This window comes from Alligator mississippiensis, chromosome 3, assembly GCF_030867095.1.
Source record: "Alligator mississippiensis isolate rAllMis1 chromosome 3, rAllMis1, whole genome shotgun sequence".
Taxonomy (NCBI): Eukaryota; Metazoa; Chordata; order Crocodylia; family Alligatoridae; genus Alligator; species Alligator mississippiensis.
This window is the reverse complement of record NC_081826.1, coordinates 252,395,411-252,419,308: the sequence shown is the minus strand read 5'-3', so window position 1 is coordinate 252,419,308 and position 23,898 is coordinate 252,395,411. Positions and strand designations below refer to the sequence as shown.

Genomic DNA, 23,898 nt, shown 5'->3' with positions numbered 1-23,898 from the left:
TTAAAGACATCCAGCCCTTCCAGAAGATCCCTAACTACATCTGTGCAGACCCGAGGCCTGACAGTGCTATGCCCAAGATTGCCCCTACCTGTGGTGGGAGAGCTGTCCTGGTCCCTGTCCAAGACGACAGAGGCAAAGAACTTGTTAAAAATTTCGGCTTTCTTGTCTGGTGTAGCCACAAGATTACCATTTGAGTCTAGCTGGGGCCCTACATTACTCGGTGCCTTCTTCTTATTCCCAATGTATTTGAAGAAGGACTTTTTGTTGTCCTTAATCTTGGTCACTAGCCTGAGCTCCACCCCCGCCTTGGCCTTCCTAATAGCCCTCCTACACTCATGGACCAAAGAGTATTCCTCCTTGGTGATAACCCCTCCCTTCCACAGGGTGTACACCTCCCTTTTGGCCCTCAGTCATTCTCAAATGCCTTTGCCGAGCCATGGGGGTTTCAGAGCACTCTTACCCCACTTTTTTCTCTCGGGGACTGTCATACTCTGAGCCTGAAGGATCGTTCCCTTAAGGTACGACCATCCCTCATGGACTCCCATATCCTCTACCTTTTGGGCCTTCAGTGACTCCCCCACTAATCTCCTAAATTTGTTGAAGTTGGCCCTTCTGAAGTCAGGGGCTTTAGTCTTGGTATAAACCCTCAACACCCTGTGCTGGATGGTGAATTCCAGCAGGTGATGATCACTGCCACCCAGGTGGTCAAGGAAGGATCATTGGAACATACAGCTAGAAGAAACCTCATGAGGCCATCTAATCTAACCTCCAGCTCAAAACAGGATCATCCCCGACTAAACCACCCACGTCAAGTGTCTAAAAATTTCCAGGGATAAAGATTGCACAACTAGTCTAGGTAGCCTGTTTCAATGCTTAATCATACACTTAGTCAGAAATTATAATCACACACACACACACACACACACACACACACACGTGTGCGCGGCTTAGTCCATCTCTCTGTCTGTCCATAATGCTCTTGGAGCACTCTGATTGGATGTCTCGGCAGCTAATCACAACGCTCACTGAAACCAGCAGAGTGCTCTGCACAGACAAACGGCTGGATGTTGGCGGGTGTTGCGGGGCCAGACGCGGAGTGGGGGTGGGGGGAAGGAAGGCAGTGATATGTAGCCAGATACAGAGCAGTGGCAGCTGCTGCCGCATGCAAGCTTCCTCCCTCTCCCCCACCCCCTCCTGGGAGGCGGCGGCACAGGGTTGTGGCATAGCACTCAGTCTCTCTCCCCTCCCTGTCATTCTTAACAGGCAGTTTGCTAGTAGTATCCAACCTAAATTTCCTTTGCTGCAGCTTGAGGCCATTGCTCCTAGTTCTATCACCTACAGCCACAGAAAAATGTCCATCTCCATCCTCTTTATAATTGCCCTACTGGCTTTTCTGTAACAAGAGCATGCTGTTGGCTCATATTCAGCTTCAGCTGTAACTCTGTGTTCTTCTCTGCAGTACTAAGGTCCAGTGAATCATTCCACAGCATGTGCAAATATTCTGTCCCAAGTGCAGGACTTTGCACTTGTTCTTAACAGATTCCAAAGACCATCAATATAAAGAATCAAGTCATGTAAGGATAAAAAATGCTGCAAATGTCTATGCCAGAATCCTAGGAAATAAGAGGAATTAGAAACCTGATTTTTTAAATTAATCTGATGGAAGTGGCATTACAGGTAAGATGATTCACATGACTAAACTGTTCAAGACACCAGATACTGAGTATTTAGGAAAAAAAGTGGACATAGAAGATAAGTATCATCATAGATAGTATTCCATACTTTCAAGCCATACACTATCCTTTAATACTTAAGGATCAGTGTTCTAACCGATAAGCCACAAAATGGGATATTGGTGGTCCAAATTAAGTTATAGAACCGATTATCCTATAGCCTTAGCATTTATTCTTGAGGGAAAAAAATGCTATTGTAGGGGGATTTCAATATGGGGTAAATAAAACAACTTGGACCCATTCATTTAATACAGGGGTGGGTTGGCAAAATGTGGCCTGAGGGCCAGATGTGGCCCACCAGGCCATTCTCTCTGGCCCATGGGGCCCCTAAAAATTTTAGAAAATCAATATTAGTCTGCCCTGGGCTGCCTGTCATGTGGCCCTCCATGGCTTGCCAAAACTCATTAAGCAGCCCTCTGCCCAAAATAATTGCCTGCCTAATCTAAGTTACCCCAAGCAAAAAAAGGACACCACAGACATGGCAGACAAATCAGTTAAGAATTAAAAAAAAAATAATAGCATGATTATAGCCAAGCAACCCTATTTCATAGAGATAAAATCAAATCTTCTCAAACTCCTTACAATGTAAACACAAGTTTGGCTAATTATGGCACTGACAAACTTCAATAAGGCACTGCATTTTCGGGGGGGGGGGGGGGGGAAGGAATCAGAAGCGTGCAAAATCAACATAGTCCTTGTTAATCATTTTAAAATAGGTTGCCTCCTATATCCTAAAAAGTCACTGTAAATAAGGAATCATCCTTTAATGGATAAATTAAATGCATAGATTCATAGATGTTAGGGTCGGAAGGGACCTCAATAGATCATCGAGTCTGACCCCCTGCATAGGCAGGAAAGAGTGCTGGGTCTAGATGACCCCAGCTAGATGCATATCCAACCTCCTCTTGAAGACCCCCAGGGTAGGAGAGAGCACCACCTCCCTTGGGAGCCCATTCCTGACCTTGGCCACTCGAACTGTGAAGAAGTTCTTCCTAATGTCCAATCTAAATCTGCTCTCTGCTAGCTTGTGGCCATTGTTTCTTGTAACCCCCGGGGGTGCCTTGGTGAATAAAACCTCACCGATTCCCTTCTGTGCCCCCGTGATGAACTTATAGGCAGCCACAAGGTCGCCTCTCAACCTTCTCTTGCGGAGGCTGAAAAGGTCCAGTTTCTCTAGTCTCTCCTCGTAGGGCTTGGCGTGCAAGCCCTTAACCATACAAGTGGCCCTTCTCTGGACCCTCTCCAGGTTATCCGCATCCCTCTTGAAGTGTGGTGCCCAGAATTGCACGCAGTACTCCAACTGCCGTCTGACCAGCGCCCGATAGAGGGGAAGTATCACCTCTTTGGATCTATTCGTCATGCATGGGATTCTGCATGGATGTGTGTGACAATTATATTAAAATACCTGCTAGCAAAATTTGTAGGAATATGCCTTTGGTAGAGCAGTAAATGATAAAGATGAGCCTGGTTTCAGAGGTCAGTTTGGATGCCTTGGTAAGGTGGATTCATTTAAACAAACATGACATTTGACAACTTTAAAGACATCATACATCTACAAACAAAGACCATTGGTGAATTGTGTCCATACAGTCATGTTCATAGCCAGAATAACAAGAGTGCTTACTGTGAATGTAGTAGTTAAGAGATTACATAGATCCTTGGTTCCACAGGATCAGGAAGGATCCTGTAGAGGGATATTGATGTTCTTCAGTAATGCTATTACTGGAATATTGACTGCATCCAGCCAACAGGACAACACTTCAAAAAGTTTAGAGAAGACCTGCAAGAATGACCTGAGCTTTGGAATAATACCGCTCACTGTTAAATATCTAAACTTTATTTTTAGTCTGATATTGTCTAGACTAGACAGATTTCAGCCACTGGGCTTTGTGATCCCTCTGGCTACTACTAAATATTTTCCTTGTAGTATGTACTTTCCAGGTGACTCCTTAACCTTAACCATTGCCTGGGTAAATTAGATTGAATTTATCTATCTTAAAATTTATAGAATTGCATAAGAACCCAAAAGAAAGCTGACATAAGCATACACAAGTGATATAGATAGCAACAAGCACTACAGATGCTTAAAACCAACCTAGATTATCCTTTGCTTTTTAATACATTTTACATACCCAAATTTCTTGTATTCTCTAGAACAGTGATTCTCAACTAGGATTCCAGGGCACCATGGATGCCACCAGATCCTTTGAAGGGTGCTACAAAATGTGAGGAGATAAGTGAGGGTGAAGAGATAAGCAGATAAACTAAGTTGGTAATTCAGACTCGGCCTTGTACCTGCCTGGATGACTCAGGCTTGTCCCCTACCACCCTTCCCCCCCCACCCCCCCTTACCCCCCGGCTCAGCTCCAGTATAAGGAGATAAGCATATAAAATAAATTACTTTTTGAACTCAAGTGCCACTCATCCCACCATAACGTTTGTGATTTGTCTCAAGTCTAAAAAGGTTTAGAACCACTATTCTAGATACGATCACCACTTACTCTTACAAATCTTAAAAACAGTATTGTTTTCTACATCCTTGGCCTGACTTTCCAGTTGATACAATCTAACAGAATGCATCCAATTAACTAACTCAGGATTTAATACACGTTTCTATCAAGCTAGCTACCAAAATGTGATCAAGTTGCTTTTTCACATAGCATAGATTAGTAAATAAGTCACAGATAGGTATACTCTTTGGGAGAATGTAACTTTATAGGTACTTAGGGGTATAGGTTGTAGCTGTGTTGGTCTAAGGACATAGGCAGACAAGGTTCTTTGGGTAAATCTGATATCTTTTATTAGACCAACTAAATAGTTGGAATTTTCTTAGCAAGCTTTCAGTTTTAAAAACCCTTTGTCAGGCTGAGGAAGCCACTACAGTTCAGCTCATTTCTGATAAGTGTTTTGTAAGTTTCCTTTGAGGATTAGAGCTGAGAGATTGGAGAGAGAGTGGTTTTCTTGTGAGAAATGTGCCCCCACAGGTAATTGTGTTTGATAGATTTCCGGTGTGCATTCATTCTGATGCGTAGTTGTTTGGTCTCTCCTATGTATTTCCCATCAGGGCATTTGGTGCATTGGATGTAATATATTACATTTCTGGAGGTGCAGCTGTAAGATCCAAGAATGGTGATGGCTCTGTTGTGGGGTGAAATAATTGTGAGGGTGGTGTTGTGAGGGTGTCAGTTTTGCATTTCTTGTCATAGCATGGTCTGGATCCAATCGGTGCATTCTAGGCCTGAGGGTTTGCTTCTGGTGATGAGGTTAGCGAGGTTCGTTGCTTGAAGGCCAGGACGAGTGGCTGTGGGAAGATCTGTTTAAGAGGTCTCTTTCTAATATGGGTAGCAATTGTTTGAGGATTTTCTGTATGGGTTCGAAGGAGTGGCGATATGTCATAACGAGCAGTGTGCGATTCATGTGGGGGTTACTTCTGTACTGCAGCAATTCTTCACATGGTATCGGGGTGGCTCTTTCAAACGTGCGCTCTCTCTCTAGAAGAGTGTCTTTGTTGTGTGGAAGCCTTTTTAAGATTGGCCAGGTGGCAATCCCAGGTGTTCTCCTCAGTGCAAACTGGGTGCTATCTGAGGGCTTGGCTGTATATCACAACTTTTTTTGGTGTGTTTAGAGTGATTGCTGGTTCTGTGCAGATAAGTATGTTGGTCTGTGGGTTTCTTGTATAACGTGGTCTGTATTTTACCATTCTGGATACTGATCATCATGTCTAAAAAGGAAATGTTGGTGCTGGAGTACTCAAGAGATAGTTGGATGGAGGAATGGTGATTGTTGAATTTCTGATGGAACTGATTGAGTTTCACATCTCCAAGAAATGGGACATTTCTCACAAGAAAACCGCTCCCAATCTCTCAGTTCTAATCCTCAAAGGAAACATACAAAACACTTCCCAAACTCCTGGATACTAAAAATCATGGACTAAATATAGGCATTGGATTTATGACACATTATAACCTGCCTGACATCTGACTCCCCAGGTACCTCTCTCTCCACTACTCATCCCCTTTCCCTCCCCCCCACCCAGTCTGTCTCTCACCCACTGACTCCTCAGTTTACATCTTCACTTACTGCCTATCTTATATGCATAGAAGCCCAGCCTCTGGCTTCTTTACTTTTCATTCCATCCAGGAAGAGCACACACACCAACTGCAGAAATTTCCTCACCCTGACGAAGGGTTTTTAATTTCGAAAGCTTGCTTAATTTTTTTTTCTCCAGCTAAGCTGGGTCTAATAAAATATCAGATTCACCCAAAGAACCTTGTCTATCTATGTCCTTAGACTAACACAGCTACAACCTACACCCTTATAAAGGCTATAGCTTTCTCTAAGAATTTTGCACGTTTCACTGGCCCAAATGTAATTTTATTTCCCGGAAAAATCTGAGGTCCTTCATCCAATATTAGTCATTACAACTAAGAAATGGACCATTCAAACAAGCTTTGAATGGTTTCAGTAGATCAATTATTTCAGAACTGTAAAGGAGGGCCCATAATTGACCAAGCATAGCTTTGAAACACTTCCCCATTCAGTCTGTTCACCAGACTTGGCTGCTGCAGACTTCCAGCAGTAAGTTGAAGAAACTCAAATTTAGAAGAGTTTAAATGATGAGGTGATTGCAGCAGATGGGAAGTTTCTAGGTATGTGGGAAATAGACTTCTACACAAGCTGAAACTCTGCTAGACCAAGTACACTGATGTCAAAGGGATGATACTAAAATGTTCCAAACAGTTGAATGCAAAATGGTTGTGAGGCAAGGAGGTTTCTCAGTACTACTCATATTTTTTTTTCCCCTACATGTAGGAAAACTCAGACTCAACTACCTAACAAGGCTTCCTCTCCTATAATCAAAGGGTTTGGCTAGATTGCTGCACACAGCATACTTCCTTAGGGCAAATTAACCTCTGCAGATATCCATGCTACAGTGATAAACTACCTGGGCTAGGTCAGGTCCCTCTACACTGTAGTATGCCAGTGGGAAGCATACCACTAAAAAGAAAGGGAAGTAAACACATTAGTCTCCACGAAATGTTCATCTTACTGCCATTTCAAAGCACGTATGTTGCCAATAATAACCCTACACAAGTAAGTTCCTATTATGCCTCCAATTAAACTAATAAAAATCATCAATAGGCTAATGCGGAGAATCCATTTATGTGGCATTTCATAACTGATTTGTTCTTTAAGTCAAATTTAGCTGTTCCAACTATGGTTCTGCCAAAAGACTGGTGGCTGTAAAGAAACACACATGCATTTGTATGTATGCATATTACATAGACATACACGTGTAGGTGCATGCAGACATGAGAAGTTGAGTTGCTAGACATCCTGATTTAGTAACAAAGTATTTTCAGGCTCAATTATCAAGAAAGGCAGAGCAGCAAGTGTTCAGCCATCCATTCAAGATAGAATTTTTTTTGTCAGAAATTGCATAATGTTTCCAATTCTTTTTCTTCTAAATTTCCCTTTTATTTGTAGTACTATTTTGTTTTTTGTTCCTGACTTTTCTAATATGAAGCTCTTCAGCTGTAAAACAGTACTTTTCACAAGAGATGTGAAACTGGCTCCCCTACTTTTGATATTTGAGACCCTAAAGACATCAAACTAACATTGATATTGTTTTAATTTTATATGTAACAAAAATGCATGCAATACAAATTAAATAATCTGAAATAGAGACCAATGCACAGCATATGCAGGGATCCCATAATATTTATTTAAAGGGTAGGCTACATTGGTAGACTCTTGTGTTCCTCCAGAAACAAATTTCTCAGGAGGACAAGGGAGGGAAGATTAAGAAAACCTGTAGAAGTTGCCACTTTTAGTGATCTATCCAACATTAATATTTGACAAAGGGAGTAAATTTACACCTGCTATTACAAAATAAAGAGACTTTTATGGCACTCATTTTATCTTTTAAATTAAATGGAAATCCAGAAAAAAAATAGCATTGAAACCATTGATATTGGACACTTGAAAACCAGAGGAAAAAATATAATTGATATGCAAACACTGCACACAATAAGTTACAAATCCATAAACAGTTTAAAAGGGAAACGTTTTCTTCACTTGCATGCTAGAATTTTCAAAATGAAATTAAGAATCTGTGTATGACTTACCCTGCAGCAACTTTGTTAGCCTTTCCCCATTTCTGTCAAAAGTGAAGTGTCATTTAGTAAATTTTAATTTCAATCTAGATTATAGTGGAGTAGATTTAGTATCAGCAATTATCTTTTGACATAGGATATCATTAGCATAACTAAATTTGTGGCTGTCCAAATATAACACGTACTGTGCGTTGTATCCAATAGTATTTTATAAGTAATGTTCCATTACGAGACACAGAAGACAGGGAGATCATAGAATTTGACACCTCAATCCTGTTAATATTATGGCAATATTATGAACAGACATCACATTTGGGCCAGGAGAAAAGTCTTTCTTCTGGCACAAAAAGAGCATACAACCATTTAAGAGAGATCTTGCAGAAAAGAAATGTTTCTTTACAAGGATGAGCTGTCAGGGAACAGTGTGGGGTCCCTGCAGGGAAAATTTCCTCCTCCCCCTGCACAAATCATCTCTACCCAGTAGGGGTGTGCAAACCGGGCCGTATTCAATTCGAATTTGGCCTGATTCAGGGGACAGTGATTCGATTTGCTCATTTGGATCACTGTCCCGATTTGATTTGGCCAAATCTGAAACTGAAGATTCTATTGATTCATATAATCAGCAATACTGCCATGGACACAGCTTTACGTTTTTTCTATGTGCCTCGAAGTACCAGGCATGGTTCACGAATGCCGAGACAGTGGGGCGGATGGAGCATTCCACAGAAGTACATGGGACCCCCCTGCACTGCCCCCAGCTCGGTGATCAGCTGCGGGGGGACCCTGGGTGCCCCACAGGCTGAGGAGGCACCAGTTGCCAAGCCAGGGGTGGGTCCCCCGTGCACTCCATGGCGGACCTGGAAGCGGATGGAAGTACTTCTGGTCCACTCCCGGTCCACCATGGAGCAGGCGCCCCCCCCCCCCCCCGGTGGAACACTGCATCTGCCCCACCATTTCAGCGTTCTACAAGCCACGCCTGGTACCTTGAGGTATATAGAAAATATATAAAGCTGTCTATATGGCCAAATCGTCAAATCTCTCAAAATGGAATTGGAGGCTTCCGGTTCGATTCAGGAAGATTAATGGGTCTCCTGATTCATTTCAGAGATTTGGTTGCCGGATTGGGCTAAATCTCCTCCAAACTGAATCAGCGACCGAAGCTTCACACAGCCCTACTATCCAGCTTTCCTTAAATCATCATTTGGAGCCCATCTGGACTGCAAAATAATCTGGGGGTTGTCTACTGGTGTGCTGTGACTAGTAGGGTCCCTTCAAGGCTCTGTCCTTGGGCTTATACTATTCAACATCATTAATGATGTGGACATTGGTATCAGAAGTGGACTTGTCAAGTTTGCCAATGACATCAAACTTTGGGGTAAAGCATCCACACCTGAGGACAGGAGGGCGATCCAGGCTGACCGTGACAGGCTCAGGAAGTGGGTGGACAAGAACCTGATGGTGTTTAACACTGAAAAATGCAAGATTCTTCACGTTGGGGAGAAAAACCTGCAGCATGCTTATACGCTTGGCAGTGCTACGCTGGCTAGTACTATGGACGAAAGGGACTTGGGGGTCATGATCGACCACAAGATGAAAACGAGCAATCAATGTGATACTGCAGCTAGTAAAGCAAACAAAACACTGGCTTGTATCCACAGATGCTTCTCAAACAAATCCCAGGACATCATTCTCCTGTTGTACTCAGCCTCGGTGAGGCCGCAGCTGGAGTACTGTGTCCAGTTTTGGGCTCCACAATTCAAAAAGGATGTGGAGAAGCTTGAGAGGGTGCAGAGGAGAGCCACGCGCATGATCAGAGGTCAGGAAAACAGACCTTATGATGAGAGGCTGATAGCTATGGGACTCTACAGCCTGGAAAAGCGCAGGCTCAGGGGTGATCTGGTGGCTGTAAGGGGTGTTCACCAGGATCTGGAGGAACGTCTGTTCACCAGAGTGCCCCAAGGGATGACAAAATCTAAGTCACAAACCCCTCTGTAACCATTTCAGGCTGGACATAAGGAATAACTTCTTTACTGTCCAAGCCCCCAAGGTCTGGAATAGACTGCCACCGGAGATGGTTCAAGCACCTACTTTGAATGCCTTTGAGACCTTTGGATGTTTTAACTTGCTGGGAGATCCTATGACCCCTGCTGACTTCCTGCCCCTGGGGCAGGGGGCTGGAGTCAAAGATCTTCCAAGGTTCCTTTCAGCCCTAATGTCTATGAAATCTATTGACAGTCTGCTCCCTTTCCAGGAAGAGGATAGGACAGGTTTGAATTAATCAACTCCTCTAAGGGTAAGGGTGGCCCAAGGAGCAGCCCTCTAGCACCTCCTGGCCAGAACCCATATATGCTCCAACTCCCAAGCTCTTTTTCTAGTGGTAAGTATTTCAGACTTACCACTAGAAGTGACCACCTGTCCATGACCTATATAATTAACGTCATGTACACAAATAATTCTAGAAGTCAATTTAAAAGCACAATTATAAAAGTACAGTCTCCTTAAATTAGCCAAAAAATTAGTAAGAAACAATGAAAACTATTTCCCAGTGGAAAAAATTAGGGTTGCTTCTGCATAGTAGGTCGAAGCAGAGTAATTCTCCAGGCCTTCTTGCACCTTATATGCTGAAAGCCACACAAGTGTTAACAGGCTTAGTGTTGTTCAGATTAGTGGGGCAGTGGCACGTTAAAGCAAAAACCTGCTCTGACTGCCACTCACCTGCACAGCTGTAACTTCCCACTAGAGGCTTGGTGAGGAGAGGCACGACTAAGAGTTGGGGAAGGACAAGCTCAGTGCTTCTGCCGGGTATAATGAGTGCTACCACCTCACAGTGCCCGATAGCCACGATGCTTCCAGTCGCCACTAGAACCAGCTCTGCTTCTGGCTGGCACAGACCAAGCCAGATGGCACCAGCTCCCTGCTGCCGCTCCCACCAACTCTTCTCCCAATGGAAGCAGAGTGAGACAGTCCACATTGGGAGCACCACCTCCCTGCCACTGCTGGGACTAGCTCTGCTCCCTCCAGGAACAGAATGAGCTGGTGCAAGCAGGGGAAAAAGGAGAGGGGTGCACTGCCTTTCTGCTGCTGCTCTGACCAGAGCCAGTCCAAGCAGCAGCAGGAAGCACTGCAACGCCAGGCACGCTGGTTCTACAGTGCTCCTTCTGCTAGACATGCCCAGGGAAGCAAGGTGCTCTACCTGGCTCCACTGTGCCCCTGCATCTCTGCTCACCCTGACTCAGGAGGGCCCACTGCCTCCTGGGATGCTGGAGGACTTTCACTTGGGCAGAAAAACTGTGGGGAGTGGCCACAAATTAATAGAACAGGAGCAAATTTAGGTGGATTAGAGATCATACTGCCCTGGAGTGGCACATTAGCTGAATAAAGAGTGCTGTGAGCCACATAAAAGGTCCAGGGGTTAAGAGCTCCGGAAGCCACCTAAAGTTACCGTGCAACAAAGCCCTCAGTTTCAGCTTGGTTTCAGATTCTACACTTCAAGCACCCTCCCTCTACCAATTAGTCATGGATTTTGAAGCAGAATGAATCTCAATCTTAGCTCAGTTCCACATTTTGCATACAGATGTACCACCCTTCCTCAACCCACCTATTAGGCAAGTAAAGTGACTCTGGTAATTAGTGTGTGATTTTATTCCACCCTAATCATGTCCCTGAAAAAACATTATTACAAAAAGGTGAAAGTCTTCTCCTCCTGTTTTTTTGAGACTCAGCTCTAAGAGGAAGATGATGGCATGATCCAATAACTGATACATGAATGGATTTTCAGGGACTCAAGGTGGAACAGCATCACACCTACACACATAACGTCCATTAACATGTCTCAAAAGATCTGGCCCTAGGTCAATGAAGATTTAGATGTTTTGGAGCAATTTTAAATCATGAACATAAATGAAAAAGTGCTGAGGTGATATAAAGGATTTTTGTTGGTGCCTGGTTTTAAAAGTGTGCAGTAATTTTATGACCAGCAATGAAATGACAGAGCATTCGCTAAGACTATTCCCCCAAACTGCTATCCACAGCTGTTCTGCAGAACTGCCTCCTTAGAGCCAAGCATCCCAAGTCCTTCTCTTTAAAGCAATCTTTCAATTGGTCACAAAATCATTAGTTTTCTAGCATATTCTTTAAAAATAGGGAAAACAATGATTATTTCAAATTGGAGCAATATACATTTAAATATTTCAATAAAACTAGACAGAAATTATACTATACATATATTCTATATATACACAATTCCTTTTGACCAATAGCTCATATCCCTTCTGAATGCTGGATATTCAGACTAAGTCGCATATATTTTTGTCCCAACTGTTACTACGGTTTTATACTTTTATTTAACAATATTTTGCAGCAGCAAATTGTGTAAAATACTGAAGAACAGATCTTCCATTTGTGTGTATTAAGTAGGTTCACTAGGACAGAGGGAGACCAATAGACGAACACATACTGAGATTCTGGTCTGAAGTCTTGAGGCTGTGACGGATCTTATAACATTAATATTATTTTAAAATGGTGCCTGCTCAACAGTCTTATTTGTAATCAGATTGGTGAATTATATGTTCTGTAAGAAGCAAAATGAAACAAAACCAATCCACCATTTAGAAAGTTATGGACGTCCAAAAAACACACACACATGCAGTCAACATCAGAAAAAACTTAATTTCTTAGATGGTACAAATTATTCAGTTTAGGTACATTCTTTTGCCTGAAACAAAATTTTACAACATATCACTAAAATGTGAAAACTAGGCATCTAAACCAAATAGTTACTTGGTCCAATTGTTTATTTTCAGATAATATGAGAAAAGTCTTGCTCATTCCAAAGCCACAAGAATCACTGCCTTCAGAATCGACATAGCTGAGCCACAAGAGGGCACTATTAAGTAAGAAAAAAAAAGTCATGGGTAAGTCCAGATTAAATTTTCATTTTTCTTTAAGAATCAGAATGCAACATCTATATTTAAACAACTTTATTAACATAGTCAAGCAGTGATTATAACATTCACATCTATTATGTCACATCATACAAATGTAAATACAAAATTACTACAGTACAATATATATTCTCTGCATGATCCAAAATATTTGGTGGCCCCAAAAACTCTTTAAAATTCAGCAGCTTATCAAAAATTAAAACCATATTCTATTTAAAATGAAGTTTTGTTAGCACAGAGGCAGACTTCAAGAAATATCACTCAATTTAGTACAGCTTGAGAGGTTGCAGGAGGATACGTTTGAAGGAAACATTCTAACGTTGTGGCAGGTGAAGGAAACATTGGATTTAAAGCTTTTAAGCAAAACTCATACAACCTAAGTTGTCAGCAGAAAGGTCCAGTCATTTTATTCTGAACTACTTTAAATTTTAGAAACCACTCATTAATAAATTAGGTCATTTACAACATGACAAGCCCCTCCCCCCTTTCTTTCTGAGGGATAACATACTATTACTGACATTTTTCATAATCAGATAAAGCATTGTAATAATGGCTGCCCAATCACTGGTACCACAAGTCACACAGGCTTTCCTAGTTTTGCAGTTCACCCACAGTAGATACACATCTAAGGTGAAAAATAGTTTAACAGAACTGACTTGCAGAAAAAATAGTGTACTATACTTACTATGTAAGCTATAGTACTATAGTGTATATAGTACTATAGTGTTCTATAATGACACTGCTTTACATGAAGATTTTTGTTTAAACATTTATTCTAATAAATCATACAATTCACTTTTAACACAGCCATTATTACCTTCATGTAAATACATTTGGATTTACAAGCATCTTCATTATTTTAGCACAACCTACTCTGGAAGGCAAGCTGCAACAACTGACCATATTACAGTTTTCATACAGGATAGTCTAAAATTGACTTGCTCCATCAATTAAGTGCAAAAAACAAACTAGCTGCAGCCAAAAAAAAGAAAAGAAAAGGATATTTAGCAGCCTGGTAGATGCATCTTACCAGGTCTGTCTGCAGCCTTTAACTAGTGTACCTAATGGTGAATAGTTTGATATTGCCAATAACTCATATTTAATGAGCATGTAAAATTACAGTGTCTAACATTACTGCATGGCTTTTTAAAGATCACAGCAGCAGTTTTGCTACAAAACTGAACCTTCACCTAAGATTACAATAAAAAACATTATCTAATCTAGATCCTATGTAGTATTTAAAAAAAAAAAATCTATCGGCCTACATGACAAAAATAGCTGTGAGAGCAACCAATGCCAAGTTATAACTGGTTCTTTATAATATTTGAAAATATTTCCTATGCAATACTGCATTTGAGTACTATCTATGAAGTGTTTTAGTTGCTGTTACACATGGATGCATTCTCCTCTAAGGAAGAATGTTTCTGCACCTTTACCTGTTAATATATTCAATATGAATAAATAGGTGATTTAAGTGAAGCTAAACCATTGTTGTCCCACAGTAGGTGGTTAATTTAAATTAAGAATTTAAGACAACACTGTCTAATATGAATCACAGAAGCTGATTTAATTAAGACATTTTGTAAGCACGTATTCTGAGAAAAGGGTACAAGAGCATTCACCTGAGATAAAGCTAGTACATTAATATTTCATATCTAAGTAGCAATGAATTTTGCTTGAGGAAAGCCATTTTAAAATATACATTTGATTATATTACATAGTATATGCAATTTAAGTAATTAAAATCAATGCTAAAGTAAAAGTCTTAACAAAAGTCACAGTGAATATCAACAGTTTATTATAAAAATTTATGCTACTTCATAACTTTAAAAATCATAATGGCTATAAATTTTAAACCCATTCTTTTAAAAGTGATCTATTGAGTACAACCTCTTCATTGCAATAAATCAATGCATAAGAACTAGCTTATTACAATTTTAATATCTACATACCAATTCAGAAAATAATAGAGCTCCAGAAAATTTACAAAACTGATATTTTCGTTTACATTGGCTAAAATCATGAAATGGTCTAAAATTTTAATGAAAAGACATTTCCTGAATGCATAATGAAAGACTGTAGTATTGAACTCCACATCAAGATTCAATTAAATTGCAATTTAGAACTGCCAAAAAGAGATTTTAAATACACTTTCTGTTACCAACTTAGGTTGATCAGCAGCTTTTGTTCACTGTTAGAATCCTTCAAAAAGGGAAACTCAAACAGGAGAAAGAAGGCATATATAAAAACAGTAAACACTGACCTCCTGAGGTTCCTACAACAAAAATATTCAAGTAGAAAATCTACATCATCACTTAGCAGCGGCTATTTCTGTAGTTCAGCACACTAACAGCACTTTATTCAGTGTGTAAGGAGCAAATGAAGTAAGCCGTGCTTTTTTAGCATGCCAAGAGGCAGAAACACTGGAATGTAACAAAGACACAATTCTACCAGTATAAACATTCAGTCAACATTCAAAAACTGCCAAGACTACACCACAAGAATTAAGATAATTTTTATATATCCCATGATGCAATAAATTGAATTACAACTGTTAATGATGAATCAGAACTTTTCTTACCTCATGTTATAACCTAAATGGCTTCTGCAAATCTCTGTACTATACTACATGTTAGGAATGTGGTATCTTTGTTTTTAAAAATATACCATCAGAGAACCTAGTAAACTAAAAATATAATTTGATAGTACTGCTTATTTCTGCATTGGTTTGATGGTCTTCCTTACTGTTATACCAGATCACTTCACATCTGTACAAATACCTATTTTTTAAATATATGCATAAATGTGTAACATGCTAATCTGACAGGCAATTTTTTCAGCTAGAAGGGTTTGCTGTAATTTATTTAAACTAAACAATTTCATTCTTAACACCACTGTGGTATAATTAAGGTAGGACTTCTAGACTACAAAACGTTAACATCAGAAATTATTCCCTGATATTTTAATTTCTGTTTAAATTAAACAAGTTTTGGTCTAAGGCAAGATTCTACCTTGTTATTTTTTAGTAGCATAATTGTAGGATTTGGGTTTTAAATGGGTTCTTTAAATGGAAAGAAAAATACTTTTTCAATTTAAATTAAATAATTTGGAGGGAAGTTTTGTAATTTCTAACCAAGCAATTGATTTTAAAAGCAAATAACGTGCAGTTTTGATCAAATGAATTAAATTCAGTAATGCTAATACATGATACTTACTCACTTTATTTAGTTTATGCCCAAATACTATTTTTCAAGCATATATATTTTAACCAAGTTTGCAAAGCCAAAAAAAAAAAAGGGGGGGGGGAGGGAGGTCAAGGGGAAATGTGTAGAACTTGTGCATGCTACCATGCATTAAAGAAAAACAACAGCAACAAAAAAGCCTCTTCAAACAGCACTTATAAATTTCACACACACAGCTCACACTTCAGTGCAATGGCTAAATCATTCAACACCTTTAAAAGAATAGAATCATGCAAAGGAGAGTAAGTTCTTACAAAAACTGTTATCCAGTATTCATTCTGCAATGCAAAGGTGAGAAAACTAAAACTATAAAAAGGCTGTTATGGCTTAATTTTGTTTTGCAGATTAATTATGCAGCACTTGAAAAATGGAAAGGTGTGGCTTCACCTCTGACCAGCAGAGTTAAAATCTCTCCATTTTCCTTTATCATCATGGGATACTCTTTAGGCAATCTAAATTAATAAAAGACTTGCCACTTTCAGATGGACACAAGATCAAGTGTACCAGTTAGGTTTCACATTCACAGTACATAAGAAAATACACATGGAAGGAAAAGTAAAGGGTTAACTTAACAAGGATTTATTCACAGGAATACATGTAAGTAGAGAAAAAACACAACAGAAAAGCTAAACAAATGAAATGAAGAGGATCCAAACCAACTTTCACTCTGTAGCTTTTAACTTGCACCCTTGTGCATTTAACTACGACACAAAGGGCCACCAACATGCGCCAATACAGTGTAGATACCCTGCATTACATCCATTAACTTAAACATCTCTAAGATCATGCTTTGAACAAAAAAAAGAAAGCATAGAAGGTACTATGTTGAGTGGGAATAAACACAAATATAGCAATCATGTCATCAATTTCTACAATTGTCTTTACGTGCCAACTAACATTTATGCAGCCTTTAACAGGTCTTACCATATAACTCATTTTTAGAAGTTCTGATAAAATCACTAGTAGTATATAACCATGCAGAAAGCACATCACACTGACAGCACAGAGGCAAATATTTTGCACAGCTATATCAGCTTTCCACATTGTGCAGGTTACACACAATACAATATCAATCTTATTCTTAACAGATTCTAAAAAGGTATTTCGAGGCCTAATTGTAAACTACAGTACTTTATATCTATATTCTTAATAAAAATAAAATCCACAGAATCTTAAAAAGGAAGTTTAAATGCAGGGCTATATTGAATTGGTAAACTGCAACACAAAACTGGCGCAACATAGGTAAATGTATACCAATCCTCACTCTATGTGATGCAAGCATGCTACTTTCCCACTATTTAAATTACTTCTGATCACTATGAGCCAGAATGCATGCCTGAACCTTAAACTGCACGTTTAGAATAATGCCTTACTCTAGAAATTAAATCTAATGAAGTACAACCATCAAATCATATCCACTAGTTTAAAGTTTTTAATGTAAAAATGAAGATGTCAATCGTTCCTTTGAAATGTCCCTCCCCCCACCCAAAAAATGAAAGGAGTGACTCATTTGGCATCTTGCAGGTTGCTTCATTTTGTTAAAGTTAACCTTTATTCTTTATTATGGGGTTTTATATTGTACACTGCAAGTGCCTGTTCCTAATACAGGCAGCAAGCTGCATTTTAACTGTACTAACTTCATTTGTGTAGTTCTTCATTAACATGCAAATACCTAGGAATCCCATCAAGCAGGATGAAATAATGTAGAAAAACCTTACTTAAAAGCCATTTACTGTTTTTAACCCCCATTCTTAGGTTTCCTTTATTGTGCGCAAAATAGTTTTCCTCTTTACGTATCCCTATGGTTCAATTATATGGTTCTTGTTTTGGTACAATTCCCCATATTCCAGAATGTGCTGTTTTGTGAATAGATTCTCTTTTTTGCTTCTTCACATCCAGTGCAGAGTTGTAATAGGAGACAGATTTCCACCCACAAAAGCTCCAGATGTTAAAACATTTCCCAACATCGACTTAATACAGTGACGGCAACACCTCCCTCCCGCCCCTCCCAGTAGGGTTGGGATTGTACTGTATTCCCTACTGGTTTACCCTTCCCCCCAGTAAAGGGTAACATTTTCCCTGGGTGCAGAGGCTCCCTCATAGTCTCCCAGACTGAAGGACCTATAAAGAAAACAAAAAACAAAAACAAACATGGTATAGTTACACATTTCAAAACAAGACTGAATAAAGATATTCAGAAAAAAATTAAAGAATTTTTATGGTAAAAACAACTGCCGTTTTTTAAAAAATGTTTTAACTAGATCTGGTGTTCAGATACTCACTGTCTTTCATTATAAGACTGCAGATAAGCTCAAAATATATACCTATCATTATAAATTCAGAAAAAAATAATCAAATTTTTGCCGTTAAAAGGCAGCTGCACTAATAATTCCATACAATGTGACCTTAACACAAACAATTTTCATGAGTCTTGATATTTTCAGGTTTAAAAAAAACCAAAAACCTCTTACCCAATATGTAACAAATTAATGAGAAATCTATTTTTTGGTTAGGTGGATAACACAAAATATGTATTAAATTGCCATATGACTTTTAGAGCCTGGCTTGGATTTACAAGTCTGCAAGTGAGGAGAAAAATAACTTGTAAACTGATGTATTTATTATGGAGGCACTGAGACAAAAACAGGAGCTAAAAATGTCATTTATAATCACATTTCAAATTAAGTGCTTCAAATCTATTCACTTTTGATATGATTTTTCAGGAACCCAGCAATGCATTCAAAAATGCACATGAGGAGTTACTAACAGAAGATGCCTTATAGTAACCTGACTCTATAAAGAGTCTTAAGATTGGCTTGCAAAATGTCATCTATTTGCCACACAAAATTATGTAAATCAGTTTTACTTTAATTCCATTAAAAAAGGTACACTGAAAGAACAGAGTCCATCTGGTTAGACAGACACTTGGCTGGGATGGTTTTGTCAGGGATGGGGCTAGACTTGACCTCACATAAGATCCCTTCTAGTGCTACTTTCCTACTATTTCATTTTAGCCTTAAAAAGCAATAAAAGAATTCTAAAGGCTGCAGGTACAACCTGAATCGTGCCTCATAACCCAATTACCAATTACATCCTTTAGAACATACAATGTACACCTCAGACAACAGATGAGGCAGGGCTGCACAGTGAATGTTCCAGGATATACATCAACTCTAGTTACAATATAACTACTGCAAAAAAAAGTAAGTTAAGAATGAAACATGTTCCTGATGTGAGTTGAAAAATAGATCTGTGATTAAGGGACCGCACCAGGAACTTGGGAGACTTTAATTCTAATTCCAATTCTGCGACAGGCTCCCTTGTGCAAGTATATAACCTTTATGCATCTATATTTGTAAAGTGGTATGTTGCAAGGTTAAATTCATTAACATCTGGTATCACATTACTACAGTGAATGAAATCATGCATCAGCATATACATGAGAGGTAATCTTATTCAATGAAGGGATCAGCTAGTGTGCAATGAGAAACTCATGAGGCCAGACAGTGCAAAAGCACTGGTCATGCTCTTTATGTGCCTGTCTGTCTGGGCAAATGTTCCCACTTTTAATATGCATCACACATCTACTTATCAGATGAAAAAAAAAAAACAAGCTTCCTTCCAAGTTCAATGTCTTCAATACTCTACTTCATGGGGCACATTTCACAGTCTACTTGTTAAAACTTAAGTTATACATTGTTATATATGCACATGCACTTCCATTTGAATCATTGTATGTTACTTATTCAACAGAAATTGCTGCTTTATATATACATGCAGATTTCAACAGGAATACTGGGAAATTGTTCTGTTTTACACAACAGATCTGCAAAATCCTTAATTCTGTCAAATACAATCCTGTTTTTACCAAGCCAATAAAAGCACAGCATCTCTAGATCCAATATACCTGTCAAATGTCAAACTTCCATCAGCTTCTACTATTCAGAAAAGGTAAAAGGCATTTTCCTTTACTGCTTACATGACTGAATAGAGATTTGCCTGACACTTGCCTCCTCAGTAAAGCAAGCACACTAAATTTCAAAAGGTACAAAGGTGAAAAGGCTAAGTAACCTTTAGTGAAAGTGACTTTACAACAAGCAAAAGCTGTTACTGCAGCTGCCACATTCAAAGAGAAACTCTTCTCAAGAAAAAAGTACCAGACTGAATTACTGTTATACTAATATTACAAATACAAATTAATACTATACAAATATAGCCTATGCAGTGACTAACAAGTAAGCATAGATAATAATACTTGTTTAACAATTAGATTTATAAGCTACATTTAATTTTTTTTTAAACTTACCTCTAATTATGGGACTGCAGCTTGAGTGCATGAGGTTAAACTCCATAGTAAGCTGCCAGGCGCTCTTTTAAGGGAAGAGGAAACTGGTCAGAGAAACGCCTCCAATTTTCATCCCCGACTTGATTTTTAAATCCATGAAGGATCTAAGGGTAAAAAAAATATATATTACCTCTAACAATGAATCTCAAATCTTAAGCCTGTGAAACACTTTGGATCAATCAATATATTCTGAAGGAAATCGCACCAAATTTTTCAATATTTGGGCTAAGAAGTGTTGACCTTGATCTGTCTTACCCAAATTCCCTAGCTAAAACTTTCATTGCAATGAGAAATAAAGAAATTTAGCAATCACTTGAACAAGGGAAAATGTAGTAAATATTTATTAAATATTTCTAAAATGTATTAATATAAAAATGTCTTATCAGGTAAGGTCATTTTAGAGCATTTTTATACAACTACATAAATACATGCAGATAGAAATTCTGATATTCTCCATGTATTTGATGTGTATACCTGTATTTGCCTTTAAAAAGGACAACAGATTAAAAGAAAACTGGAACTACAACCAAAGCAAACATTTTACCAAATGTGAATGTCTGGAGCAAGAAATGAACTATCAACGGAAGTGATTATTCCCCTCTATTCAGCAGTAGTGAGGCTACATCTGGAGTACTGTGTTCAGTTTTGCACCCCTCACCCCTCATAAAGGATGTGGACAAATTGGAGAAGAGTCCAGGAGAGGGCAACAAGAAGGGCTAGGGTGCACATGACTTCTGAGAGGAGACTGAGGGAACTGGGCTTATTGAATCTGGAGAAAAGAAGACCGGGGGGAGGGGGGCAGGGGGGAATTTAATACCAGCTTTTTAACTACCTGAAGGGTGGTTCCAAAGAGGATAGAGCTAGACTGTTCTCAGCGGTGGCAGATGACAGAACAAGGAGCAATGGTCTCAAGGGAAGCAAGGAAAGTTTTGATTAGATATTAGGAAAGACTCTTACTAGAAGGGTAGTAAAGCCTAGGAACAGGTTACCCGGAAGATGACAGAACAAGGAGCAATGGTCTCAAGGGAAGCAAGGAAAGTTTTGATTAGATATTAGGAAAGACTCTTACTAGAAGGGTAGTAAAGCCTAGGAACAGGTTACCCAGAGAGGTGATGGAATCCATGGAGGTTTTTAAGACCTGGCTACACTAAGCCTTGGCTGGGATGATGTAGTTGGGGTCCTGCTTTTAGCAGGGGGTTGGACCAGATGACCTCTTAAGGTCCCTTCCAACCCTAACTGTCTATGATTCTAAGAACTAAGGGCCCAAATTTAAACTTCACATTTCTTTCACTGAAACATCCTTGTGTGTCATAAGGAAAAAGTGTTTACAAAAATATGTGAAAAGAATGAATGAATCTTGACTTTCAGTGAATAGTCCCTCAGTCAATAAGACTTTAGTCGATGCCTAGAGGCTTTATTTAATTCAGTGTTAAAACTGAAGGTCTCAACATACCAAAAAATTCTTTCCAAATCAAAATTTAAAATGCTACAGCCTACCATACTTCAGAGATACCCAGCTATTGGAAGAAAAGAGCATTTTTCTTCTGATGAAGGTAAATCCCACTTCAGAAGAAACAGAAGAGAGCCTTTCATATATTATTGTCCAGAAATGTGGCTGTGGGCAAAAGAATGAAAATAAATTTGATGATCCCTCCTTTTTAAAAAAGTAACAGTAAGCAAAAAAATCTGTTTTAGAAACTCTGGGACACTAAGCTGAGGAACATGCACATATCCAGAAAACACTGATTCAAAACAGCAAGTTAAGTGGCTCTTAAATGAGGTAAAGTGTAAAACTCAAGGCACAAATAGCGGCCATCATGGCACTCTGTATTTGGCACTGGATAGGAGGAAAGACTTTGTTAGAAACTTCATCTAAGGACTCAAGAATCAGAATAGGCTTATTCTTGCTGTTTCACAACTTTACATCAGAATACATATTCTCCATCCTACCCTGGAAAAAAAAGTACCTTCTCAGACCTCAAAACTTCAGATCTTATATAAAAGGAACTTTAGAACATCTGTCACCAGGAACATGTTTTGAAAAGACAATGAGAAATCAAAGCATACCCCTTCTTCATTGGTCCCCACTAGATGGCTAGTGTAATTATATTTAGAAGACCTGGCACAACTGGACCTGGCCTACTTAACTGGATTTTTTTTAAAAAGAAAAATGTATCTAGAAAACAAGCTTAAAGGAGTGCCTATTTGCTGCCAGATTTTAGCCAAAGTTACGAAAAGCTGAATTTTCAAGAAATAACAAGCTTCCAAAGTCTCAGCTGATGGTTCAGAATCCCAAGGCCAGCTTAGATAAATAGACCTCAAACAGCATAAAGCATCTTTCTTAGTCCTCTCATTTTTTATTCCAAATGTTTCTTCTTTTAACATTTCCAGGCACAAGAGTGCCTTTGTGATTCACTTTCAAAACATTTGCTTTGGCGAGATTTAGTCCAAAATCCAAATTTATGACACTAATACCAGCAGTAACGATCTATTCCCATAGAATTCTCTATGACCATAATGCATGAAGTACAAAAGCGAGGACCACAGTACTTAAGTTTCTGCTTAGCCAGTCTTTGTTATAAAAGTTAAATTTGAGAGGCTTTTTTGTCCAACACCAGCATGACAAGTAATCAGCACAAAGCATTTTAGTTTTTAGAAATAATGGAAATCAACTATGATAAAAAAGAATGCCAAAAGGGAATATTTTCTACAGTTTCCTATCTGTATGATTTCTCTACTTGCTACTCTTTCCACCTATCAAAATATAAAGCAAGTGACAATGTGACAAAATTCTAGCTCATTTCTAGAAATAGGAATTATAATTGAAGATTAAAAATATATAAAACACATGTAAAAATGTTTTTTTTCTGTATGGTGCAAAATACTAGGCATAAGTGTCATGGCTGACTCCCCTTTCAGTTAAAAAACTAAGTGTAAACGGTATGTTATTAAATATAAATCACATTTTTGTATTGGCAAAGTTTTAACCAAAATTCAGATTTATGGCATTAATACTGGGGACAATATTTTTCCTACATGGTTCTTCGTGAACATAACAGATGAAGTACAATGGAACATAGGAAAAAACAGATAGTGAGGCAGAGGAAAACGCAAAAGGAGCCAACACAGTTGGAATAGTTTATTAAATTGTGAACATTACCTTACAGAACATGTCTCTGAGATCATCTTTTGGACTAATCCACGATGCAACAGCATCACAAAAAAATATAAAGTCCTACAAGATTAAACATCACAGGTTAGAAATTCCAAATTTATTTTTTCTAATTAATAAAAGGAATAAATCAATATCGTATATGGATTTATGAACTGTGCAGGAACCTGAATTTCAACTCACATGTTTTTACTTTATTTAAAAGTAAAATTAAAAATGTATAAAACAACACAAGTAATTGTCTGTGCATGCAACTGCCACTCCAGGAAGTTTCTGATGCCACGTTTTTGGGACACGCAGAGTTTCCAGGAGTACTTGCTCTACTGTCACACAATTCAGCTACGGCT

General features: G+C 38.8%; 1 protein-coding gene across 8 annotated transcripts in view; it reads right to left on the bottom strand.

Annotated features, from left to right (window-relative positions):
* Positions 1-12,813: 12,813 nt before the first annotated feature.
* Positions 12,814-23,898, bottom strand: part of TNPO1 (transportin 1) — a 120,274-nt gene continuing 109,189 nt past the window's right edge. For all 8 annotated transcript variants that reach the window (XM_006268811.4, XM_059725088.1, XM_059725089.1 and 5 more), the window contains 3 exons: positions 23,540-23,614; positions 20,341-20,483; positions 12,814-18,155 (listed from right to left, as the gene is read on the bottom strand). In XM_006268811.4, coding sequence (XP_006268873.1) covers positions 20,376-20,483; positions 23,540-23,614 — 183 coding nt within the window. In that variant the 3' untranslated portion in view covers positions 12,814-18,155; positions 20,341-20,375. The remainder of the gene's footprint in view (positions 18,156-20,340; positions 20,484-23,539; positions 23,615-23,898) is intronic.